The following is a 22,375-nucleotide window of genomic DNA, read 5'->3' on the forward strand; positions in this document are numbered from 1 at the left end:
AGCTCAAGACAAGCGCTCTACCACTTGAGCCACAGTTCCACTTGGGGTTTTCTGGTGGTTAATTGTAGATAAGAGTCTCACAGACTTTCCTGCCTGAGCTGGCTTTGAACTGTGATCCTCAGATCTCAACCTCTCCTGAGTAGCTAGGATTTACAGGTGTGAACCACCCACTGGCACCTGGCACATATAATATTTTTAAGCCTCACAACTCTGGGAAATTATATCATTCACATTTTACAGATCAGAAAATACAGATTTCAACTTTCAAGAGATATGTTCAAAAATATATATAAAGTTCAGGGTATCTCTAAGAAATAAACCAGTCTTCTGAATTCAAATCCTGTCTTTTTGCCAAATTAATCTTTCCATCAAGGTAAGTCCTTACAAGTAAGTATACATAATTGAAAAATACTACATGCAAAATATTACATGCAATTTTTTTCTCCTCTTTTAGGACTTGACTTTCTACCACAATTAAATCCAGTGTTTCCTCCAAGAAAAACTCCAGTCACTTCAGGCACTTTGGCATTACACTCTAGTCCTCTTAATGTTTTTATGGGATCACCAGGGAAAGAAGAAAATGAAAATCATGATTTGACAGCTGATCCTAAGAAGACATATCTGGGAAAACCAGAACCTAAAGACTCCTTCAAACAGGTATGTCTGAAAATGATATTGAACTTATCCTTAATGATTATCATTTGAAAGTAATGACTATCAATGGATGCATTCTAATTAATGGTACTGAGGGAAAAAATAGACAAAATTTTAATGTACAATCTAGGTAAAACAAAGTATATATTGAAGTAATTGTTAATTTAAATATTAAGTTTGCCAGATTGATCTCCTCTGGTGCTGAACCTGGAAATATAAATACCTCTCTATCAACTAACCAAACAAGAAATCTTGAGAAATTTGAAAAGCCAGAGAAAGACATTGAAACCCAATTAATATATGAACCCCCAGTCAATGGCTCCTCTACTCCAGGTAAGTACATAAAACTTCCTGATAGTTAAGGGAAGTAAGCCAGACCTAGAGAAACAGGCTTCACGGTTTCCCTCATCTGTAGTAGTAGTTAGAATGTGCCTAAAAATCTACAAGTAAACACACTGGGTGGTGAGTAAGGGGTTACCAACTAATTAACTGAAGTGTATTAGACTCTGTGGAGAGTGCAAATAGTATAATTCTTTAAAAACATAAAGTCAAAGCTAACAAAATAAGTACCAGGAAATGGGTACTTGAAAGAGGGGGGGAGGGGGGGCCAAAGTGGAAGTTGTAGAAAACTGAAGGGGAAAAATAGGAAGAATGCAGGCAAGACTTCATTGAGAAATAGAAGGGAAGGGGTGGGTTGAAGTGGTGACACAGATACACTGCTTTTTAAATGGCGAAAAATTCAACACATAGCCTAAAATTATGATAAGTAAGGGAAGGGGGGTGGGTTGGGAGGCCTGGGTTAGGATGTTGAAAGGGGTGACAGTAATCAAGATGCACTGCTTCAGTGAATGGTAATACCTTTGTACAACTATGTAAAGATAATAAAAATATTTATTTTTTTATTTTTTTCGGTCCGGTCGTGTGGCCTGAACTCTGGGCCTGGGCGCTGTCCCTCAGCTCCTCAGCTCAAGGCTAGCGCTCTACCACTTGAGCCACAGTGCCACTCCTGGCTTTTTTCTTTTTTGCTTATGTGGTGCTGAGGAATCGAACCCAGGGCCTCATGCATGCAAGGCAAGTGCTCTACCACTGAGTCACCTTCCCAGCCCAATAAAAATATTTTTAGAACAATTAAAAAAATGTCCTGATGACTGAGAAAACTGTTAAGTTGAAACAATCTCCAGTTATGGTAACTTCAAGGCTAGAGTGGTTATAAACTGAAAAATATTCAAGTTGAAAGTTTAGGGCTGGGAAGGTGGCTCAGTGGTAGAGTGCTTGCCTTACATGCATGAGGCCCTGGGTTCGATTCCTCAGCACCACATAAACATAAAAAGCTGGAATGGCGCTATGGCTCAAGTGGTAGAGTGCTAGCCTTAAGCTGAAAAGCTGAGGGACAGCGCCCAGGCCCAGAGTTCAAGCCCCACAACAACAACAAAAAAATGGCTTGCAGAAAGTTTATAGATACTTCTCTAGATTATATTTTTAGCTAGGGAACAATGAATGCAAATTCATCAAGATTAATTTGATCCTACCTCTTTCTATCCAACAATATGAAATTTAATCTCAATCAACTATATCACGTTTTGTGTAATAAAGTATAGATAGAATTATAATAACCAACCCTTTAAAAAGAATTGGTTAATTACTTGATCTTGTAAATCTTTTTCTTTTTCTTCTTCTTCTTAAAGTCTTTAGCTGGTAGACCACATTCATGAATCTCAGTTGCATTTAAAGGGATATTAGGTTCATTGGCAAGGAGGTGTCAAAGGAACTCTTCATACAGAAACAATTCTGTTATGGAAATACCTGTATTTTTCATTATAAGGTTTCTGTTGATGTATTTATTACATTAGCTTAAACTCTAATGCTTTGCCTAAAGCACTGCTTTACTTCTGTATTCTTTCTGTTAGTTTTTAATAGTCTTGTTTATCTGGTTTGTGGTACAGCCTGTCACATTCATCTTTTAGAAGAAAAGTGGTTCAGAGATGCTCGAGATGAATCCCCCTGTCACATGTATTACATTAGGCAGTTGGCAGTTTATATAGATAGATAAATGACTATTAGAAATAATGTCATAGAAAGTTTCTAAAATTTGTATTCCAGACAGAATTTTTCTAAATGTCACGGAAACACTGTTCTTTGCCAGTTTTTCAAGTTTTCTCATAAAGAATCTTATTTTGAAATGTTTGATGTCTCTTAGTTCAAGTTGACTATTAATATTTTCTCTGTCCTTTATTTTAGACCCAAAGATAGCATCTTCTGTCACTGCCGGAGTTGCCAGTTCACTCTCAGAAAAAATAGTGGATACCATTGGAAACAATCGGTCAAATGCTCCGCTGACATCTGTACAAATCCGTTTTATTCAGAACATGATACAAGAAACCTTGGATGACTTTAGGTAATAATGGAAAAATTGATATTTTTCTAGTTTTTTTTCTTTTTTATTAGTGTAGGTAACATTGGTAATTATGACGTGAATCTAGGTTCTAGTGACCATAAAACCATAAAAAACCTGATGAGATCTTGTTGATCTTATTTTGGTACATGCGCCAGGAAAAGGCACAATTACCTAAAGCAGTTAGCAGATAATCTGACAGAGATGGAGAGTATACAGGTTGCCATTGCTGATTTTTTAAATTATTAAAATGTGGACAGATTCTTGTAAATTCAATGTAGCTTTTATATAACAGGCAATATTTGTGAATTGCCTGTTGAAGTATTCTGTATGCAATGAGTGATCATCAAATGTTTGAAGTAAAGTGTCTTATTTGGTATTTATTAGTCTTTTGATTAGGATTTAATTGTTTTGTTTTGGAGTAAAATTAAGGTAATGTAACATTGGCACAGAGTATACAAATTGCCAATAGGAAAGAAACCTCTGTGTATATATAAACTTGATGGGTGACAGGGGTTACATTGAAGATCTCTATACAAAATATGGGATGATCATTGAATTGTGTTGTGATATCTGATTATTTATATTAAAAGGTAAGAATGGATCCCTATTTAATGCTTCTGAAAAAATATTAATTCTTGGGCTAGGATGTAGCTCAGTAGCAAAGTGCTTGTCTAGCAACTGCAATGTCCTGAGTTCAATCCCCACTACTAAAAAAAAAGACAAAAAGAAAATTGTTTTAGAATATAGAATATATAGAATAAAAATGTAACAAACTTTACTGTGATTTATAAATCACAGTAGGAGTATTATTTTTAAAAAAGGGTAATGAGCATCATGAGCATCTATAAAATAGATGCAAATTTTACCTGTAATAGTAGAGTTGTTAAATTTAAGTATATTAATAGAATTCTAATTATGAGACACTACTAGCAAAGTTAGTACATATCACCAGCAAGGGATCAGATTATGTAACCAACTTTTATAATGAATGAGAAAGAGACATGAATAGGCATTTTATAGAAGAATGATGTATGAACATGAGGAGAAATGTACATCACCATAATTAATCAGAGAATGGAAAAAGTAGTGAAACACTATATATCACATCAATTACCAAGGAACATACTGTTTTTTTTTAAAAGCATCTTTACAATAAAATAAAATTTTAAAAAAGAAAAAAAATTGTGATAATACCAAGTCTTGGTGGGGTAAAAGAATAAGAGAAATGCTCTTATTTTGGTGGTAAACATATCCATTCCCACTACTACTTTGGAAATATACCTGATATGTACACAGGTATTATACCTGGATATATCATAAATAGACACTGGTGCATGTGGTTTAAAGCAATATACGTGATTAGAACAACATGGTCAGGATAAAAACTTGAAAGCAACTCCGGTATCAATTGACAGGAGAGTGGACATACCACTATAAACCAGTGAAGTATAACATATGTTTTATGAAACTTAAAGCATAGTATTTCTCAGATATAAGCTGCTCAAGGTTGGCATCCTTTCTGTAATTACAAAATAACAAGAGACAATGAGCCACAGATTACATATACAAATGTGCTTCTTAAGCTCAAGAGTTCCACTATTGGTTTAGTGTATGACTTTGACAAGTTTTAACTGTTCTCTGGCTTAATTTTTTTTGTTGTTGGCAAAGTAAAAGTAATAATTGCTCCTAATTGTGGAGATCAAATGAGTTCTTATATTTTAAATTATATGAAAAAATGACTAGTGGTTAGCAAATGAATGCTAGGTTCACTGGTTTTTGTTATTGTAATAATTACTAATACCCAATAATTTGAGACAGTGAAAGGTTTGGCCAGTTTCTTTTTTTTTAATTAATAAGTTTTTTTATTGTGAAAATACCATAAAGAGGGGTTACAATTACATGAGCAAAGTAATGAGTACATTTTTTATCAAGCATTCTTGCCTGCTCTTTTGTTTCCCCTTACCATCCCTGCCCTCCCATCCCCCCCATCCACTCCCCAAAGTTGTAAAGTTAGTTTTCAACATAATGTCTTGTACATCTCATTGTTGCAATGGGTCCACCTGTATCCCTATTTAAACAATTTGTTTTTTCCCTTCCCCTCCACAAATTATACCAACATCAAATACAGTGAAAACGGATTATACCTTGGGGTTCATTTCTTGGCCAGTTTCTTAAATGAGGGTTACATTGTTATAATTGTAACAGGTATTTTATATTCTTTCTTAGAGAAGCATGCCATAGGGACATTATGAATTTGCAAGTGGAGATGATTAAACAGTTTCATATGCAGATGGTACGTACATGCCATTGTGTTCTAAATGATTGTACAGTTGTATGCATCTGAAAAAAGAAATCCGTTAAAGGGCAATGTATTTTACTTAGTTGCTCTATCTAATTAAGATACATAAGTATGACGTTTCAGAAATTTTAATAATTAAAATAGATTTTAGCTGATTACTTCCTTTTAAGCCTGTGGTAGTTGGGGCTACTTTTCACAGATATGCCTGCCTCCCATAAGTAAAGGAAAAGCCTCCTAAAATGTGTGGATATCATCTTCTAGGTATATTAATTTGGCCAGTAATTTTTGTGGCTGAGTACAAGAACTGTAACTCAGATAGTTAATTAAGCATGAAAAAAGTGATATCAGAAACTATGTAAACCATAGTTTGCCAAATAAATGTGAAAATTCAGTCATTTAAAAATAATTTCTCTCCTTTTATAGAATGAAATGCACTCCTTGCTGGAAAGATATTCAGTGAATGAAGGTTTAGTGGCTGAAATTGAAAAATTACGAGAAGAAAACAGAAGGCTACGGGCCCACTTTTGAAAATTCATGAATACTTTCAAGATTTTGTAATTTGCAAAGTTTCTGGCAACAAAGAACTATGTAGAATCAGTATTTTCATGGCCTACAGGTGGAAACTTTTTTTTCATGTAAAGGGTAATGGAATTATACACCAATCACTATTACATCTCTGTTAAAAATATGTATATTTTTATATTGAAATTGTACAATATATAATCTGCCTAACAGAAAAGTCAACAGGATTTTTATTTTCTGAATGCTTTAGTGCTAAACTTAAGTGCCCTTTTCATAAGAAGAAAATTGTGCATGAAAAACTTATGCACAATTACATTTTTAACAGCTATATTTTTGATTGACAAATTGCCTTCTAAATTTTTTTAGGTAGATGAAGATTTAAAAATTTGATATGCTTTCTATTTTTATGGAGAAAGTAATTTAAAAATGGCAATTTTTAAGCCACTGACTAATAAAATCAAGTTAGCTAGTAGTTATTTTGTTAAAAACATCAAGTATGACTATTATTTATTACTTGTATATGTGATAATTTTTGAAATGTTAAATTGTATATTGTACCTTTTGCACTTATGTTACTGTATTGTACTTCTGATAGCTCTATTACTGGTTTATATTGCTTTAGTTAACTATCTGAAAATCTTTTAAGTGTTTATGTGACCTAACAAGAGCATATTATATATCTGCTGATTGTCTCATATACTAATGATAGGCAAAATCATACTATAAAGTTTCAATAATCCTAAGTCAATTTACAATCAATGAAAATTTCATTTTAGACACTAAAAATTACAGTACTATTGTCCTGTTTTTCCCAAGCAAGAAATATGAATTATTTTGCTCTATTGTCTGTATCATTTTTATCTTCTTCAGGTGCTATGAAAAACATTTTATATTATTGCTTGCCTTGAGATTATTTATAGAGGTTCATCATGAGAAGAGTTTATACCTCTTCATCAATAGTTTGATATATATTTATATTTACCTATTGTGATCTGTGCTTTTGGTGGTATAAAGTTAGGAGAGCTGTTCTTTGCTTATGTTCTTGCTGTCCCTTGCCCAGAGATATACTCTTATGTACTTTTTATATAGTTGTACTGTTCATTTTGGCTTCTGGGATGAAAATATTTACTAAAGATTAAAAAAACAAATCCCCGAACAAACTGAAATCTCTAGCTTTATCTTACTAACTTTAAGATTTTCCAAAGGGATAAGATATTAAACATACTAATTATTTCTTTGAAAAATGAAAATGGGAGTTTTTCCCAGTATGACTCAGAGAATACATTTGTATTAACACATATGAAAGTGTTACTGTGATCTTTCTTGTCAGATTATGAAAGCATTATGACTTGTACCAAGTTTTCTTATATGTCAGTATCACACAGGTTTTGAAGACAGATTAGTATTGTCTACATGATATATTTATATTTTAGTATTTTCCTATTTCCCTTTACTACAGGTGTACATATGTGTGTATTAAAGAGGTCTGAGAAATAGAACAGTGTTAGTAATTTTATTTGTGTAGATGAAACGTTTTTTGTCACGGATTTTAAAGTTAAGTACAATAAAATGTTATGTTCAAAAAACAGGAAATCTGCTTGGCGCCAGTAGCTCACACCTGTAACCCTAACAATTTAGGAGGCTGAGATCTAAGGATGGTGGTTTGAAGCCATCCTGGGCAGGAAAATCTGAGGATCTTATCTCCAATTAACCACCAGAAAACTGGAAGTGGCACTGTGGCTCAAAGTGGTAGAGTGCTAGCCCTGAGTCAAAAAGCTCAGGGACAGTGCCCAAGCCCTGAGTTTAAGCCCCATGACTGACAAAAAAAAAACAACAAAACAAAACCAACAAACAGGAAATCTGAAAACTGAACTTTTACCTTTGGCCATAATGCAGGGAAATAAACATAAGAACAAAGAAGAAAACTACACTCTAAGTTAAAAATGTAAACTGTAAACTCTAAAGCAGCCACAAAAATTAAAATACAGTGACATGTGCCTATAATTGTAGCTACTTGGGAAGCTGAGGAGGGGTAGATTACCGTTTGAGGCCTGCCTGGGCAGGCAGAGTTTGGTGATAGGCACTTGAAATCCTAGCTTTATGGGAGGCTGAGAATGGACCATATTTCAGTACAGCTTGGTAGAAAAGTCCAAAAGACTTGATCTCAGTGGACATGGTGATACATGCATGTCATCCCAGCTATGGTGGGAAGCTTAAAATACAAGTAGATTGCAGTCCTGTCAAATGCCTGGGGAAGAAGCAAGATCCTATCGCAAATTACCACAAGAAAGGGCCCTGGAGCAAGTACCAGCCTTGAGTTCAAAGCTCATTAGAGCCAAATGATTTTTACTTAAAGAGAAAGACAAAGGTTTTAATAACTAATAATTTGGCAAGAGTGAAAAAATTTAACCAGGAAACATCCCAAAGTAGACAAAAAACATCCATAATTATAGTAAATATAAATATGAAGTGACTTATTACCTTGAATCTTGTTAATCCACGTACATACTGAATAGAATACTAGTTTATGTATTTCATTTAAAATTGGTGTATGGGGGGTTGGGAAGGTGGCTCAGTGGTAGAGTGCTTACCTTGCATGCATGAGGCCCTGGGTTCAATTCTTCAGTACCACAAAAGCAGAAAAAGCCAGAAGTGGCACTTTGGCTCAATTGGTAGGGCACTAACCTTGAGCTGAAGAGCTGAGGGACAGTGCCCAGGCCCAGAGTTCAGGCCCCACGACTGTCTAAAAAAAAAAAAAAAGTTGGAATATGGATGTGTATGCTCATTTTGTAAAAATTGAACTATAAATCTATGACTACTAGTTCACTTTTAATTATGCTAAAATATATTTAAAAACAATGAAACAAAGAAATAGTTACTACAAATAGGAAATAATATGGTAGTATGTTCAAACCCAAATTTACAGGCAATCAGGATATATATTCCAATTTTTAAAAAATTGGCAGACAAGATTTTAAGAACTAAGTTATAATTACAAGATATGCATTTTTAAATATTAGGCTATAGAATGAAAAAAGGAAAAGATACACAATACAAAAAGCAAAAAGGTGATCCCAATAACAAACTAGATTTTAAAGCAAAAAACATAGCTGGAGATAAGATATTTCACAATGTTATAAAGTTCAACTCACCAGGAAGACATAAAAGCTTGAAAGTTTCATCTACCTAATAGCCTTGAAATATATAAAACAAGTTTTGTAGACTCAACAAAAGAAAAGGTCAAAGTTCATGATTTTGTAGGCGAATGTAACATACTTCTTTATTGAAAAATGTATAGAAGGCACAAAAGTTACAAATATGAATGGACACTGAAGTTTATCAGTTGATTTTCCTCACTTGTTGAGATCTTTCTTTTTCACATCTATTTAGAGATTTGTATTCATTTTTACACAATCATCCTTACATTCTGAATAAATCTTATTATCTTGGACTTTCATTGCTAGTGTTTAGAATTACTTTTCCTTTTTTTCTTTTTAGAATAACCTTTCCAATTTGGTTACCAAGGTTATACTTATTAATAGAAACTCAGTGCAACATGAACATAAAATCAGAAGCTTCTGATGAATATATTCCTCCAGATTGAATTGGCCAGAGCATGTGGACAGACCTTGATCTAACCAAGGAAAATGGTGAGTCAAGGCAGAGCTGTCAATTTCCTGAGGACCCTTGGGCCTTTGGTTCATCTTACTCCCTTGTAGCCCTCCAAGAAATGTCAACAAACTGCTCAGAGGATTCGACACATCTTTATCTTCTCAGTATCATCAGCTGCAGAAAACTTGTGTATTTCAGGTATTTTTCACCCAGGTTTTTATCTTCAAACTCTGAGAACTGTCTTAATGAAAAGCTAGTCCGTTTTTCTTTGAGTCTTCAATTTTGTCTCTATCTCTCAGAAGTGCTAAAAACCTCTTTTGAGTTCCCTCTTAAAGCAGGGATTCTCCTTGGTTTCTTGTCCATGGATAGAATTAGAAAATTTCACAGGCAAAATATACCTTGTAGATCATTAGCTCTTCATGATGGACTTGATGCAGACTGGACATTTTTTTTAAATGTAGCAGTATGACAAGGGAAGGAACAAAGAAACATTGTGGAAAGGAACTTCTTTCAAAAGAGATGATCATAAATGAAAAGCAGCCAGTGCTTTGCGTAAAGATAATGGAATAAAAACCCAGAGGGTATCTCAAAAAGGAAGAGAATGAGGGGAAGAGGAAGAAAAGGAAGATGAAATACTCAGACTGAGGCAGAGGATTATGAGTTCAGTGCCAGCCTGAACTACCTAGGAAGATCATGTCTCAAAACATGTAGTAATTCCCATTCAACATTTGCCAGCGGGATTTTAGAATTGCTTTATATTTCCTATTTTTAACTAAGATTATTTCTGTAATCTCAGGAACTAAGAAGGTAGTGACTGAAGGATCTCAGTTTAAGTCTAGCGTAGGCAAAAATCAGTGAGACCATGTCTCAAAATCAAGTTAGATAAGGTGGTGTGTGCCAGCTACTTGGGAGGCAAAGATCAGGAGGATTGCAGTTGGAGGCCAGCTGGGGAAAAATTAAGAGTGCTATCCCATCCTACCCTACCCTAGATCAAATGAAAAGTCAAGGACTAGATATGGGGCTCAAGGGGCCTAGTAAGGCCTAGTAAGGTTGAGGCCCTGATTTCAATCCCTCATACACAAAAAAGGTAAGGTGTTTCTTGCAATTACCCTGTCCCTGCCACAATTTAATATGTAAGCTTTGTTTGCTGAACAAAGGGCAATTACTCCATTACAGTGAGGAACCTATTACATAATGTAGATAAGAAACTATTACCTCATGTAGATAAAGAAAAATCTAAAATTTGAGTCTAATGTGATGTTGTGAAATACTGAATGGAGGTAGAAATGGGTTGTATAGAGGAAGAACGTAAGTAACTAAGTAACTATGGCCTAGAGGGCAGACTTGTAGTATATTGCATTAATGTCTACAGTCTTTCATCTCTACCATATTCCTGAGCAACTGGAATCTGGCTTCTTACTGGGATTTTTGAAAGCCATTTTATTTTCATCTATTCCTTCCTGTGCGTCGTGTATACTCCTACGAGGGCTGTCCTCACAAAAATTGAAATACTATGCTTTTAAGGAAAGGGCCCTAATCTTTCCATATGGTATCATGGTCCCCTTCCTTGCTGTCATATTTCTTTTCCACATACTCTGTACCTGGTAGGTCTGTCACAGGCTCTGAGTCTTTTCATGGCTCTGGGCTATCTCCTCACTGTTTCCTGTCAAACTCCATAAAACATCCACAGTATTTCTTACATATCACTTTTTCCAACATATTTCTTTCTTGATCTAAAGGAATTAGAGTCTCTTCTTTGTACCCCTAAACTCATTTCCTACCAGGACTATACTTGTTATAGGATAAGGATGATTTGTGTCCAGGTTTATATCCACAATGTCAAGGGTAATGCTTTGACCTCCACAGAAGTTTAATGTCTCCTACATGTATCTAATTTTATCAGTTGTTCAGTAATGTTGAATACATGTAGGAGTTGTAGATTTGTGTGGTATCTATGATATCCACAACAAACTTGATTAGCCATAATTCTTCCTTCTTCACACATGTCAAATAACAGATTTTATAATGTTAAGATAGATTTATGAATATAGAAAAAGGACAATAATGGTTGGAGATAGTTGACATGTCCTTGATGTAGATATTGTGGGGTCTATTCAAGTTAAATCTGACAGCCAGACAACCAGCTCACTTAAAATGTGAAAAATCAATTATGCTTCATTTTATATTCAAATCAAACTTTTCAAAACTTATTTGAAGAACATCTTATGTCAAAAGACACCTCCTTTATTATTTGAATGCAAGAAAAATAAAACATTTTCTTTCTCATTTAAAAATGAGCATCACGCTGAAGTTTTATCTGCCAAATGAAACTGAAGAATGTCTGGATATTTAAATAATGCAATAGTCATTGAATTCTCTTTCATTAACAAAATTATCGACTTAGAGGGAGAATGGAATTGGCTGCATTCCATAGCAGGGAACAGCTGGAATAGGGTCCACAAAAGGAACTTGTGCAGAGACCGCTGGGGAGGAAGGTGGGACGGGCCAGGGAGATCTTTGTGTGATCTGGGTAGGGGCTTAGACTTAGCCTTGTAGGCAGAGGAATTTTTGCCAGGCACAGTGGCACACACTGGTATCTAGCTTTTGGAAGCTGAAGTGGAGGATTTCAAATTCTAGGCCAGCCTAGAATGTGTTTGTTTATAATGTATGAAAAGAAATGTTGACTATCGCTGCCCTCCCTGTCAGAGCATGCAGACCTGTATAGCTGGTTGCCATCTTCACCTTTGTTAGGCAGATACACCCGACAATTGTTTCAAGTTGCTTGTTCTCTGAATGTGGGTATGAGGTGATTCTGATGGGTCTGTAAGATACCCTAGATCTGGAAGGTTGGCTTTGTTTTCTCACAGGGTTACTGGTAGATAGTCTACCAAGGTAACATGCCCAGAAGACTCAAGCTGTGATTCAATAGAGCTCCACCTTCTGACAAAACTCACTTTTGATCCTTTGTCTTCATTTTTAATCATTCATTCTTCATTCATTCAGTGAACAGTAGTTGCCTGCTTTGTTCTACACACTAAGATCATACTTGAGAGCAAATACAGTGGACAGAAAAGGAAGATATAAAATGGAATAATAATAATATACTAAGAGCCAGGGGATGGAAGTATGTTCAGGAAGTCATGGAGGCAGCAAAGAGGGAGCATAGTTATAACTCAAAGAGGTAGAGTGGAACCTAAGAAGGATTTCAGGTCCTAGGAGGGAAAATAGGAGCTGGAAGTCCTGTGCTGAGGGTTAAGGATGAGTAGAAATAGGCCTGGTGAAAAGGAAGAGGAAGGTGAAGGTGCCTCTTGATAGGAGACTTGAAATAGTGTAACCAAAACCTGCAGAAACCAGTTTGGGAGAAACTATGTGTGTTGTAGAGATGAGTTATGTCAGAGCACCAATGGCCTTGCATTCCAGGGCACTAATGTTTTCTTCTAAGGACAAAGAAGAACCAGTCCAAGGGTTTAAAGCAGGGATGTGATACAATCAATTAAAAGAAAGACGACTCCTACCACCATGACCACAGTGAGGAGAATGGGTCTGAAAGGAATAAGCCAGTGGTGGCAGTTGGGAGATTGTTTAGTAGTATGCACAAGAAATGGGTAGGGTCCAAACCATCTAAAGATTTGGAGTGAAAGTTCCAAAAGCAAAATGCGAAAACTTGCCTTAAAATTAATGGATTCAAAACTGGAATTTAGAAAGTACTAGTTAAATATTAGGTGGTCTTACTGATTGGACATCTCCGAAAAAAGCCCCCAAACCTTCATTTTCAGCATTTTAACCATAAATGTGGTGACTTCCCACGTTTGCTGAGCCTTCTTTCCCTTTACAAAAGCACAGATCTCATTTGTTTCCAATTATTTTTGAATCACTGTCTTGTCTTTTTTATTTTGGAGGTCACTGGTACCATGGTCAGAGAATTAGTTTTATGTCATACACTGTTGCATTTCTTTCCTCTGTGGTTTATTTCATTTTGAATTCTATTTTCTGTGAGCAATATAAAAATTGCTAATTATCTTTGCTAGGTTTTTATATAGATGGTGTGTTAGTTACTTAAATGGTATATGTGTATGAAGCATATTAGTTAGATGAAAAGAATGTTTCATTTATATTTTTAAATTACATGTTTATCATCTAACTAATATGCCTCACACACTCACACTTGTAAATTTATTTTATAATCAAGATGAACAGTATAACTTGAAGCATAATATTTTCATTTTTAAATGATCATAGAGGCTCTCAATTCTGTCTCTGTATTTATTATGTATAAATTGGCTATATCAGTCAAAGCAATGACTGATTTCATGCCAGATCATCAACTCTTTTTATGAAATCATTCATATGAGAAGATACTGACTCAATACTGAGGAATACAGTGCGGAAAAAACAATAAGCAGTTGAGTATTTTCTGTGCGATTGTGTGCTGTGCAGTTGACGTGCTCTTCCTATTTGTTTCTTTATGGCTGCATTCTGATCCTCAAAGCTGATATACATTCTGCAACAGTTTTTTCCTTTATCTGAGAGCAACTGGTTCATTAAAAGCCAAAGAAACTGTGAAGAATAAGAATCTCAGCAAGCAATAGAAGAGTTACCTGTTCTACTGTGCAGTAGAGCACGTCAACATGAAGCAGGCTCTTGTCACTTTACATGATTGGTGAATTGGTTAGAAACACATTTACATTTTGTTCTAATTACTGTATTCTGTCACTCCAATGATATTTAAGTCAGTTGGGCAAAAACATAAAAAATACCTGACAATAACAATAATAACTTCAAGCTATATGCATTTTCTGTTTCTGTATAAACAATTACCCAAAACTTAGTAGCTTCAACCCATTTACATTTGTCATTGTAGAGTTTCTATAGCTCAAGAGTCTGGGATGGCTTTACTGAGTCTTCTGTGCAAAGTCTCAAAGGATTGTCATCAAAGGTTGTGGGCCAGGGCTGTGTTCTCATTTGGAGTCTTGACTGGGGAAGGATTCCAAAGTAGTTAGCAGAGTTTTCTCTGTAGCTAATGACCAAGGGCACTTGACATTTTTGCTGGTTTGGGTTAATGATAAAATACTTGAATTAGAGAATGACAGTTGTACAACATTATGGATGTATTCAATGTGCACTTTACAATGGTAAATTTTATTTTATGTTTATTTTACCACAACTTAAAAAAAGACAACTGAGATTCATTTGTCACGTAAAAGGGGATGGGGAAAAAGTGGAGGGTTTGGTTTGACCAAAGTTTAAGGAATTTTAACTTTGCAAAAGACAAGTAGATGACAGGGCATTCATTCTGAACTTTCAATAAGGGCTGTGTGGCTGAGAATGGTGGTACATGCTTATGATCCCAATGCTAGGGAGGTTGAGTTAGAAGGACTGTAATTTAAGACTCAGCCAGGCAAAGTTAGACTCTTACATAACAAAATAAACAAAAGGGCATAGCTTCGGTAGTAGCATGCTTGCATGGTATGTGCAAAAACTTGGGTTCAATCCTTAGTAAAACTCTCTCTGTCTCTGTCTCTGTCTCTGTCTCTGTCTCTGTCTCTGTCTCTGTCTCTCTCTCTGTCTCTCTGTCTCTCTGTCTCTCTCTCTCTCTCTCTCTCACACACACACACACACACACATGGAGGGAAGTGTGAAGATAGCAAAATGTGCTTCCATCCAGTTGAAGTTTCTGAAATGCTGCTGTGGGTAATGGGAAACAGGTTTTGAAACAGAATGATAGGAATGAAAGCTTCTCCTCAGAAAAATTAATCTGGCAATTGTGTGCAAGGAAGATTGGAGGAGAAACTGGAATGAAGGAGAGGCAGTTAAGAACTAGTCTTGTGGAAAAGATAGGCTGGACTTGGGCAAATGCTACAGAGGTAGAGCAATTTGGCAGCGTGCTGAGTTTGGCCAGAGAGAGAGAACTTGGAGCCAGCTGGGCTTTTACAGTTGGTAGACATTGAAAGTTTATTAACCGGGAGACAGGACTCAACTGTTTTCAACTATCCTACAGGCTATTTCAAGGTAGACAATTTTTTTAGGCTTGTACCATTTCTTGTATAGTATGATAGTTGGCACATAGTTCATTTCTGTTTTCTATTTTTCTTTCAAGTTTCAAGTAAGTCTACAAATTCTGGAATCAATCTATGCTTGATAGTCTGTGGCTTAAATAATTCACACTCACTTCTTCCTGCTCACCTTTACCTGTTCTGCGTGTCTGGACAAATTATTCTTTCAAAAAAGGACTAAAAAGCACCTCTCGGGTAATCTCAATTTATTTTTCTATAGCTGATGGGAGGCCAGGGGGCCTTTTTAAGCATCAGTGGAGTCACCAACTCAGGGTTTTTCTTTAGTACTTTTTTCTCTTTTAGGAAGTTGTCCCATTGATATGTTGGTGATGTCAGATGGCAGAGGTATTCCAATGTGGCATTTATTCCACTTATCAATTAAGTAGATGCATACTGACTACTATTCTAAATAAGAGAAAGAAAAATGATAGCTCATGACCCCAAAGTTTACTACTTTGGCATGATTTGGGATTAATTACCAATGTTCTTTCTGATATTGCATCGTATGGTAGTTCTCTTTGCTGGAGAGATAACTAAAATGTAAAGGACATTGAATGTCTCTGTCTAATATGAGAACTCGGGGAGGTGGGCTTAGAATAAACCCCCACTGGACATGGAATTCCAGTTTCAAGAGCACTCAGCATTGCAATCCTGTCTCATTTAGAGTTAGTGTTCAGTCAGTAGAATGTGATGTGACTTCACAGACAGGCAGTAGATTCTCTGTTCTCGTAGCGCTTCCTTGCTGGTTTCCCATACTCATGGTTCCTTTTCCTTTTTTTTTTTTGGTTCTAAATGTAGTGATTTTCACTTTGGGTGTTTATGAAAGTAGTGTTTGATCTGACATGTAAATGTAAATTTGCTGTCAGTATGATTTTGGTAGGGGAGACGTTCTCATTTTGTGGCTGATGATAATGTCATTAGCTACTGAAAGATTAGAAGCTTATTGATTAAATCCATTTATGCATTCAGTTTCAATGTAGCTGCAAGTCCACGGTCTTCTATCTAAAACCTTTTGTGTGGGGCTTTAAAATGTATCAGTTTTTTGTTTCTCTTGGCTGTAGTACACTCTTGGGAAAGACTGTGTAGCATCCTGTAATGACAAAGCAGAGATTGTTTCACAGGAAAATATAGGAATATGGACAGTAGGTGGGGTAAGTAAACATGTGTGTGGCTTTGTGTCTAGGAAGGCCATATCTGTTTTGTTACCAAAGGAGTTGCTAAGAGACTTTTGGTGTCTAGAGGTATATGCACTTTGGAATGTGTGCTAAGGCTTGTTTACCTGTTTGCCAACAAGGAGAACAAGATCTGGTGCTCTCCAAATACACATGCTGGGTATTACTTCATGTTGAGTCCAGTTGACCCTTTTCTGTTTGTTGTAACCCAGATAAAATGTGTTTTGATTAGGGAAAAAATGAAGAAAGAGAAGGAGAAGGGGTGAGGGAGATAAGGAGGAAAAAGGAAGGAGGAAAAAGAAAAAAAGATAGGGGGGAGAGAGAGAGAGAGAGAGGAGAGAGAAAAGGAAGATGAAGAATAGAAAGTGACATTAACTCAATAATTGGAAGGTTTAATGGACAGATTTTAGACTCTTAGGGCTCAGTAATGCTGTTTGGCTGGGCTTTATGTAGTCTTTTACATGTATCTTTGTGCTCAAGGTGTCAGTTTCTGCTTTGAGTCCATGGTAGGTTTTTCATTGGCTTTGATTAGGTGAACTACTAGCTCTGAACCAGTCACTGGAGCCAGAGGGATGAGACATTCTGATTAGCTTTGACTTTGAGATATTTGACTGATCCTGGGATCAGGTAGGTCAGTCACACACACTGAGCTGGTCTGGCTTCCTCAAAACAAACAACACAAAGCAAACAAGCAAACAACCTCTCCCAAAGTGACCTGTTGGCAGAGAAATTAGAAAACAGGACCAGTAAAGAACAAATACTGCCTTGCAAATTGACCTTCGCTTTTCTTTGTAATTAAATTTCTGGTGGGGTACAGCGGAGTGGATTTCAAGACTTTTTCAGCCACTTGTAGCTTTGCTACTGATCACATATTAAAATGTTTTTACTCTGTTACAAATGATAAAATGTGTAAGAGTCTGAGGTCAGAAGTCAGGGCAGATTTCAACTGTACTTTTCATCACTGCAAGCATTGGAAACCCATGGTACCTTCAATGGTGCCTTCACAAGATGTTTGGACGGTGTCTTCAGAGAGCCAATACTAGAAGTCCTTCTCCAGGCTGTTTTCAGTCTAGAACTGATAACTCAAAGCTCTCTATCTGGCTATGTTATCTGTAACATTTTGCTTTGTTGTAGAGAAGCTACTGTGCTTGTTGCTAGAGAATAGGTCTTGCAGCTAGATTGCTTTGCTCTGAAATTTGGCTTCTGAGGTTTATTTAGTGTCTGTGCCTCAGGGTAAAATGATTATAATGATTGGACCTACCTCACCTGTCGGTCATGAGGATCACGTGGATTTTTATGCATACAAAGGACTTAGAATGGGGCCTGAAAGACTGGAATCTTGGCTCAAGTGCAGTTGGCAAGTGTGCGATTTTGAGTTCAAGCTCCACTACCACCAAAAAGAGAAATAAAGATTGATCCATTGTAACAATGAGATGTACAAGACACTATGTTGAAAACGAACTTTACAACTTTGTGGGGGGAGGGAGGAGTTGGGGAGGGGGGGGAGGGGAGGGATGGTAGGGGAAAAACAAAGGAGGTGGTAACAATGCTTGATAGGAAATGTACTCATTACCTCATTCATGTAACTGTAACCCCTCTGTACAGTGTTCTTTACAATAAAAATACATATTAAAAAGAGAAATAAATACATAAATGGGGTAGGGAAGAAGAAAGAGGGGCCTCATACATAATATGTGTGCTTGGATCATTACCTATTATTCTGTAACTTTGAAAATTTATCCTGATAATATGGCATTAACATCTCTGTGTCCTATTGCCCTATGGACATTATTTTAGAAAACATTGGTCTTATTATCAGTTTAAAGTTTTCTTGTTTATTTTTTTAAAGAAGCTAGCTATCACTCCCCCTCATTTTTTTTTTTTTTTGACACAAGGGATGGTAGTCCACGTTATAAACTTAGAAGGTGGAGCTCATTCCTGAACTGAGGGAGAACGAATCCAATTTTAAATCCCAAACCAGATTCCTGTTTTAGTTGCTATTCTTCCGCTCAAAAACAAAACCCACTTTTTTTTTCACTGTCTCTAAAACAAAGTTTCAAATCTATGGATAGCTGTGTTTATCACCCACCCCTGTCTGTGGTCATGAATATCACAAATTCTTTAAATTTCCCAAACATGAGATAAATGTCAGATCAGTCTATAAATTGACTTTATGAAGCATTTCTGAGCTGAGCCTTCTGACATTCACACCAATGTTTCCATAGTAACTAATGTGTTCAGAAGAGGAAGAGCAGGAGGAGACGAAAACAAAGGAGGCAATCCAAATAGGAGAGACACGGAAGGAAGGGACAGTGGAAGGCTCTGTAAACTTTCAGACACTGCTCGTTGCAGGAAGCAGACATTCTCACTCATTTCGCTGTCTGCTGCTGCTGCCTGGCTGCCTGACCAAGGGGTCCTCGTGGAGACACCCCTAAAACATGCCAAGTGAGCACCCAGTTTCACTTGGGCAGACTCATTAATCCCAATCTGAATGATTCCCTCCTCCTCTCATTTTATTCCTGATTTTTCCCCCTCTGTTTGCAGATGCCGTGGTTACCATGGCAACAGCAAAGTCATTTGTGCCTGTCACTGAACTGTCAAAAAAAAAAAATGCAGTATCAAGTCAATTTAGAGAACAGTTGGAAAGGAGGGTAGAGGAACAGAGGGGCTTGTGATCATGTTCACAGATGTTTGCAAACATTGAAGGAACCATTGCAAGAGTACTGTTAAAGAACAGGATCTGTTTTCAAATCTTACAAAACGATGTTCTATCCATGACCTGTAGCAGCTGGTACAATCATACTTAAGAGTTCAACAACACAACTTCGTTAAGAATGCGTTTAATCTCGTAAGGTAGGTGAGGGAAGTTGCTGGAGATGAGTTTTGTTTTTGCTTTGTTTTTCTCAATCATTTTGGGAAGGGGGAGAGACTCACAGCTATCTGACTGGGAAATAGGGACTCCCTACAATAGTTAGGGCCTGAAATGTCTGTATCCTAAGCCCTGAAACCAGCGACTAGGTTTTCTCCCTGGCAAAAGGGACTTTGCAGATGTGATTAAGTCAGGGATCTTGAGCTAACAAAAAGTGTCCCAGGTCATTCAGGTGGGCCTAATGTAAGCTGGAGGGTGTGAGTAGAAGGTGGGAAGTCAGGAAGCTGCAGTGATGTGGGACTGTGAGCTGAGTGCCACCACGAAGCACTAGAAAAGGCCAAGAAATGGATTCCTCTGCAGAGCTATCAAAGAAGTGTGTTCCTGCTCATGCCTTGATTCCAGCCCAGCGAAACTGGTTTAGACTTCGACCCTCTGCAGCTGAAAGATGACAGACTTTTGTGTCTCATAGCCAGGATGTGTGGTGCTGTCCTAGAAGCAGGACTTAACACTCCTGCTGCTGCTCACCGTGCTCCCGTTAGGTCCTCTAAGCGATCCAATTTGATCTTTCCTTGGCATCGTTGAAAGAGGGGCCTTGCGGACAGATTTTCCATGTGCTAGTTGAGGTACCTTAGATCTGCTCACCAGGAGGAGGGTCCTGCATCGGGCAAGAGTTATGGAGGTGAGCAGCACCCTGTCTTGGCTAGGATGCTGGGGGAGACCTCGCGTTCACAGACTTGTGTTGTACTTAGAGCCTTTCTCTCTGTGAATGTCAAAGTGCTCACAGGCTGCTTGACCTTGTCTTTCCAACTCCAAGCTGCATGTCTGGAGCGCACATTGGGGACTTCGTGGGAATCTGTAAACCTACATCCACGTGCCACTCAGTAGATGCCACCAAGAAGCAGCAACTCCTCCCCTAAGCGTACTGAGTGGGCTTGATTTCTCCCCACTGTCTTCCCCTTTGCATGTGGGTGCTGTGGTAAGTATGGCACATGAACATCTCCCAGTGCTTCTGGAGACCATGGGGGAAAATCTTACTATTTTTTTGTTTGTTTTACAGAAGCAGAAGTGGACATTCAGAACTAGGTCTTAATAAAGGGTCATGAACTAAGCATGGCAGGGGAAGGCCCTGGCCCCAGGTATGCCCTCCTCCTGATATTTCAACTGATGTCCTTTGCTACCATGTCAGAGACATGCCGGTAGTGATCCTGTGGCCTCCTCCCCCCACTGCACTCAGTAAAAACACCCTCATTCTTTGAATTCCAGTGATGACCTTTGCTTCCATTCACCCAGAGATGAGGAGGCGCGATGGAGAGATGGCGTCAGTGGTAATGCCCTGGAAAGTGACCGGTTCATGAAGGGAGAGTGCTTACGAATGGGATTCGTGCCCTGATAAGAAGAGCTGTAAGAGAGATGAACGTTTCTCCCATCAGGTGGGGAGATAAGGTGACCCTCTGCCCTCACCAGGAGCCCAAACAGCTCCCACCTACCTTCAGAACTGTGAGAGACACTTTCGCTCCTCTCATCCAGTTCTGGTATTGGTTATAGCAGTCCAAACTGACGAAGACAGTTCAACCTTTCCCTAGTGAATACAGTGGGGTATCATTTTCAAGACTTAAATACTTTGAATTGACCAACATCTGGAAACATCTGGGCAGTCCTGACCTAATCCAGATGAGTTTTGAAAGAGAGAGTGGAAGTATGAGAGGATCTATGGAAGGCACCACTTAGTGGACCAGAGAGTGTCCCCTAGATACTGAGAGCGACTCTTGGTCAACAGCTAGCAAGACAACAGGACCTTGGTCAGACAACCATAAGATTGAATTCTTGCCAGGTGCTGGTGGCTCACGCCTGTCATCCTAGCTAATGAGGGGACTGAAATCTGAGGATCATGGTTCAAAACCAGACCAGGCAGAAAAGTCCATTACAGTACTCTAAAGAGGTGCTGTGGCTCAAGTGGTAGAGCACCAGCTAGCCTAGAGCCAAAGAAGCTCAGGGACAGTGCCCAGAGCAGCAAACAAAACAACACAACAACAACAACAACAACAAAGAATTCCTCTAGGAGCCCAAGGGTTCTGGAAAGGGCAAAGGCATCTTTCCAGATGCAGATGCGGCCAGAGAACACTTTTACCACAGCTCTGTGAGGCCCTGAGCAGAGGTCCGTGTCAGGACACCTGATCCACAAACACGAAACCAGAAAAGCATGTTGCTTTAAGATGCTGAATCTGTTAGTAACGTGCTCCATAGGAAGGCCTCTTTCTAAAATTCATCTGAAAGACAAAGAAATCCAGCCTGAGCTGGATGAGGAAAGGAAACACTATTGCTCTATAGATGCTGTCAGAAGCGTTAAGACATTAAGGTAACTACCGAGAAAACTGAGAAGTGCATTTCCATCTGTTTCTATAGACAGTTGTGTTATGTGGTCATCTCTGTCCGGCTCCTTTGAGAGAGAACTCTTGAGAGAAAAGTTTTAAAGCTATGAAGCCATTGGGAACCCCCTAACATATCGCTAGAAATGGGGGGGGGTTAGGGAACACTACCTTCATTGGAAAGTTGTTTTTGTTGTTGGATTTTTATTTTTTTGTCTTTCCATTATTGGGCTTGAACTCAGGGTCTGGGCTGTGTTCACACCTTAACTTTTTTCCCCTCAAGGTTGAAGTTCCACCACTTAAGCCGCAGCTCCATTTGTTCATTATCAGTGGCTAACTGACGACAATAAGAGTCTCACAGACTTTCCTGCCCAGTCTGGCTTTGAGCTGCCTGATCCCCAGATCGCAGCTTTCTGGGTAGCTGAGATTACAG

General features: G+C 37.8%; 1 protein-coding gene across 3 annotated transcripts in view; it reads left to right on the forward strand.

Annotated features, from left to right (window-relative positions):
- Nedd1 (NEDD1 gamma-tubulin ring complex targeting factor) overlaps positions 1-22,375 on the forward strand; it is a 61,083-nt gene that overhangs the window by 35,695 nt on the left and 3,013 nt on the right. Inside the window, exons 11-19 of one of the 3 annotated variants that reach the window (XR_011365616.1) lie at positions 455-657; positions 831-987; positions 2,893-3,049; positions 5,276-5,342; positions 5,772-5,990; positions 9,369-9,520; positions 20,391-20,552; positions 20,634-20,712; positions 20,840-21,006. Coding sequence is in view for 1 of the 3 variants with exons in the window: in XM_069990587.1 (XP_069846688.1) it covers positions 455-657; positions 831-987; positions 2,893-3,049; positions 5,276-5,342; positions 5,772-5,876 (689 nt within the window). In the remaining 2 variants the exon portion in view is untranslated. Of the gene's footprint in view, positions 1-454; positions 658-830; positions 988-2,892; positions 3,050-5,275; positions 5,343-5,771; positions 7,411-9,368; positions 9,521-20,390; positions 20,553-20,633; positions 20,713-20,839; positions 21,007-22,375 lie in introns of those variants that run through there. The other 2 variants (XR_011365618.1, XM_069990587.1) reach the window with 2 other exon arrangements.

The sequence above is a fragment of the Dipodomys merriami genome, unplaced genomic scaffold (genome assembly GCF_024711535.1).
Source record: "Dipodomys merriami isolate MVZ:Mamm:240054 unplaced genomic scaffold, mDipMer1.0.p SCAF_10, whole genome shotgun sequence".
Taxonomy (NCBI): domain Eukaryota; kingdom Metazoa; phylum Chordata; class Mammalia; order Rodentia; family Heteromyidae; genus Dipodomys; species Dipodomys merriami.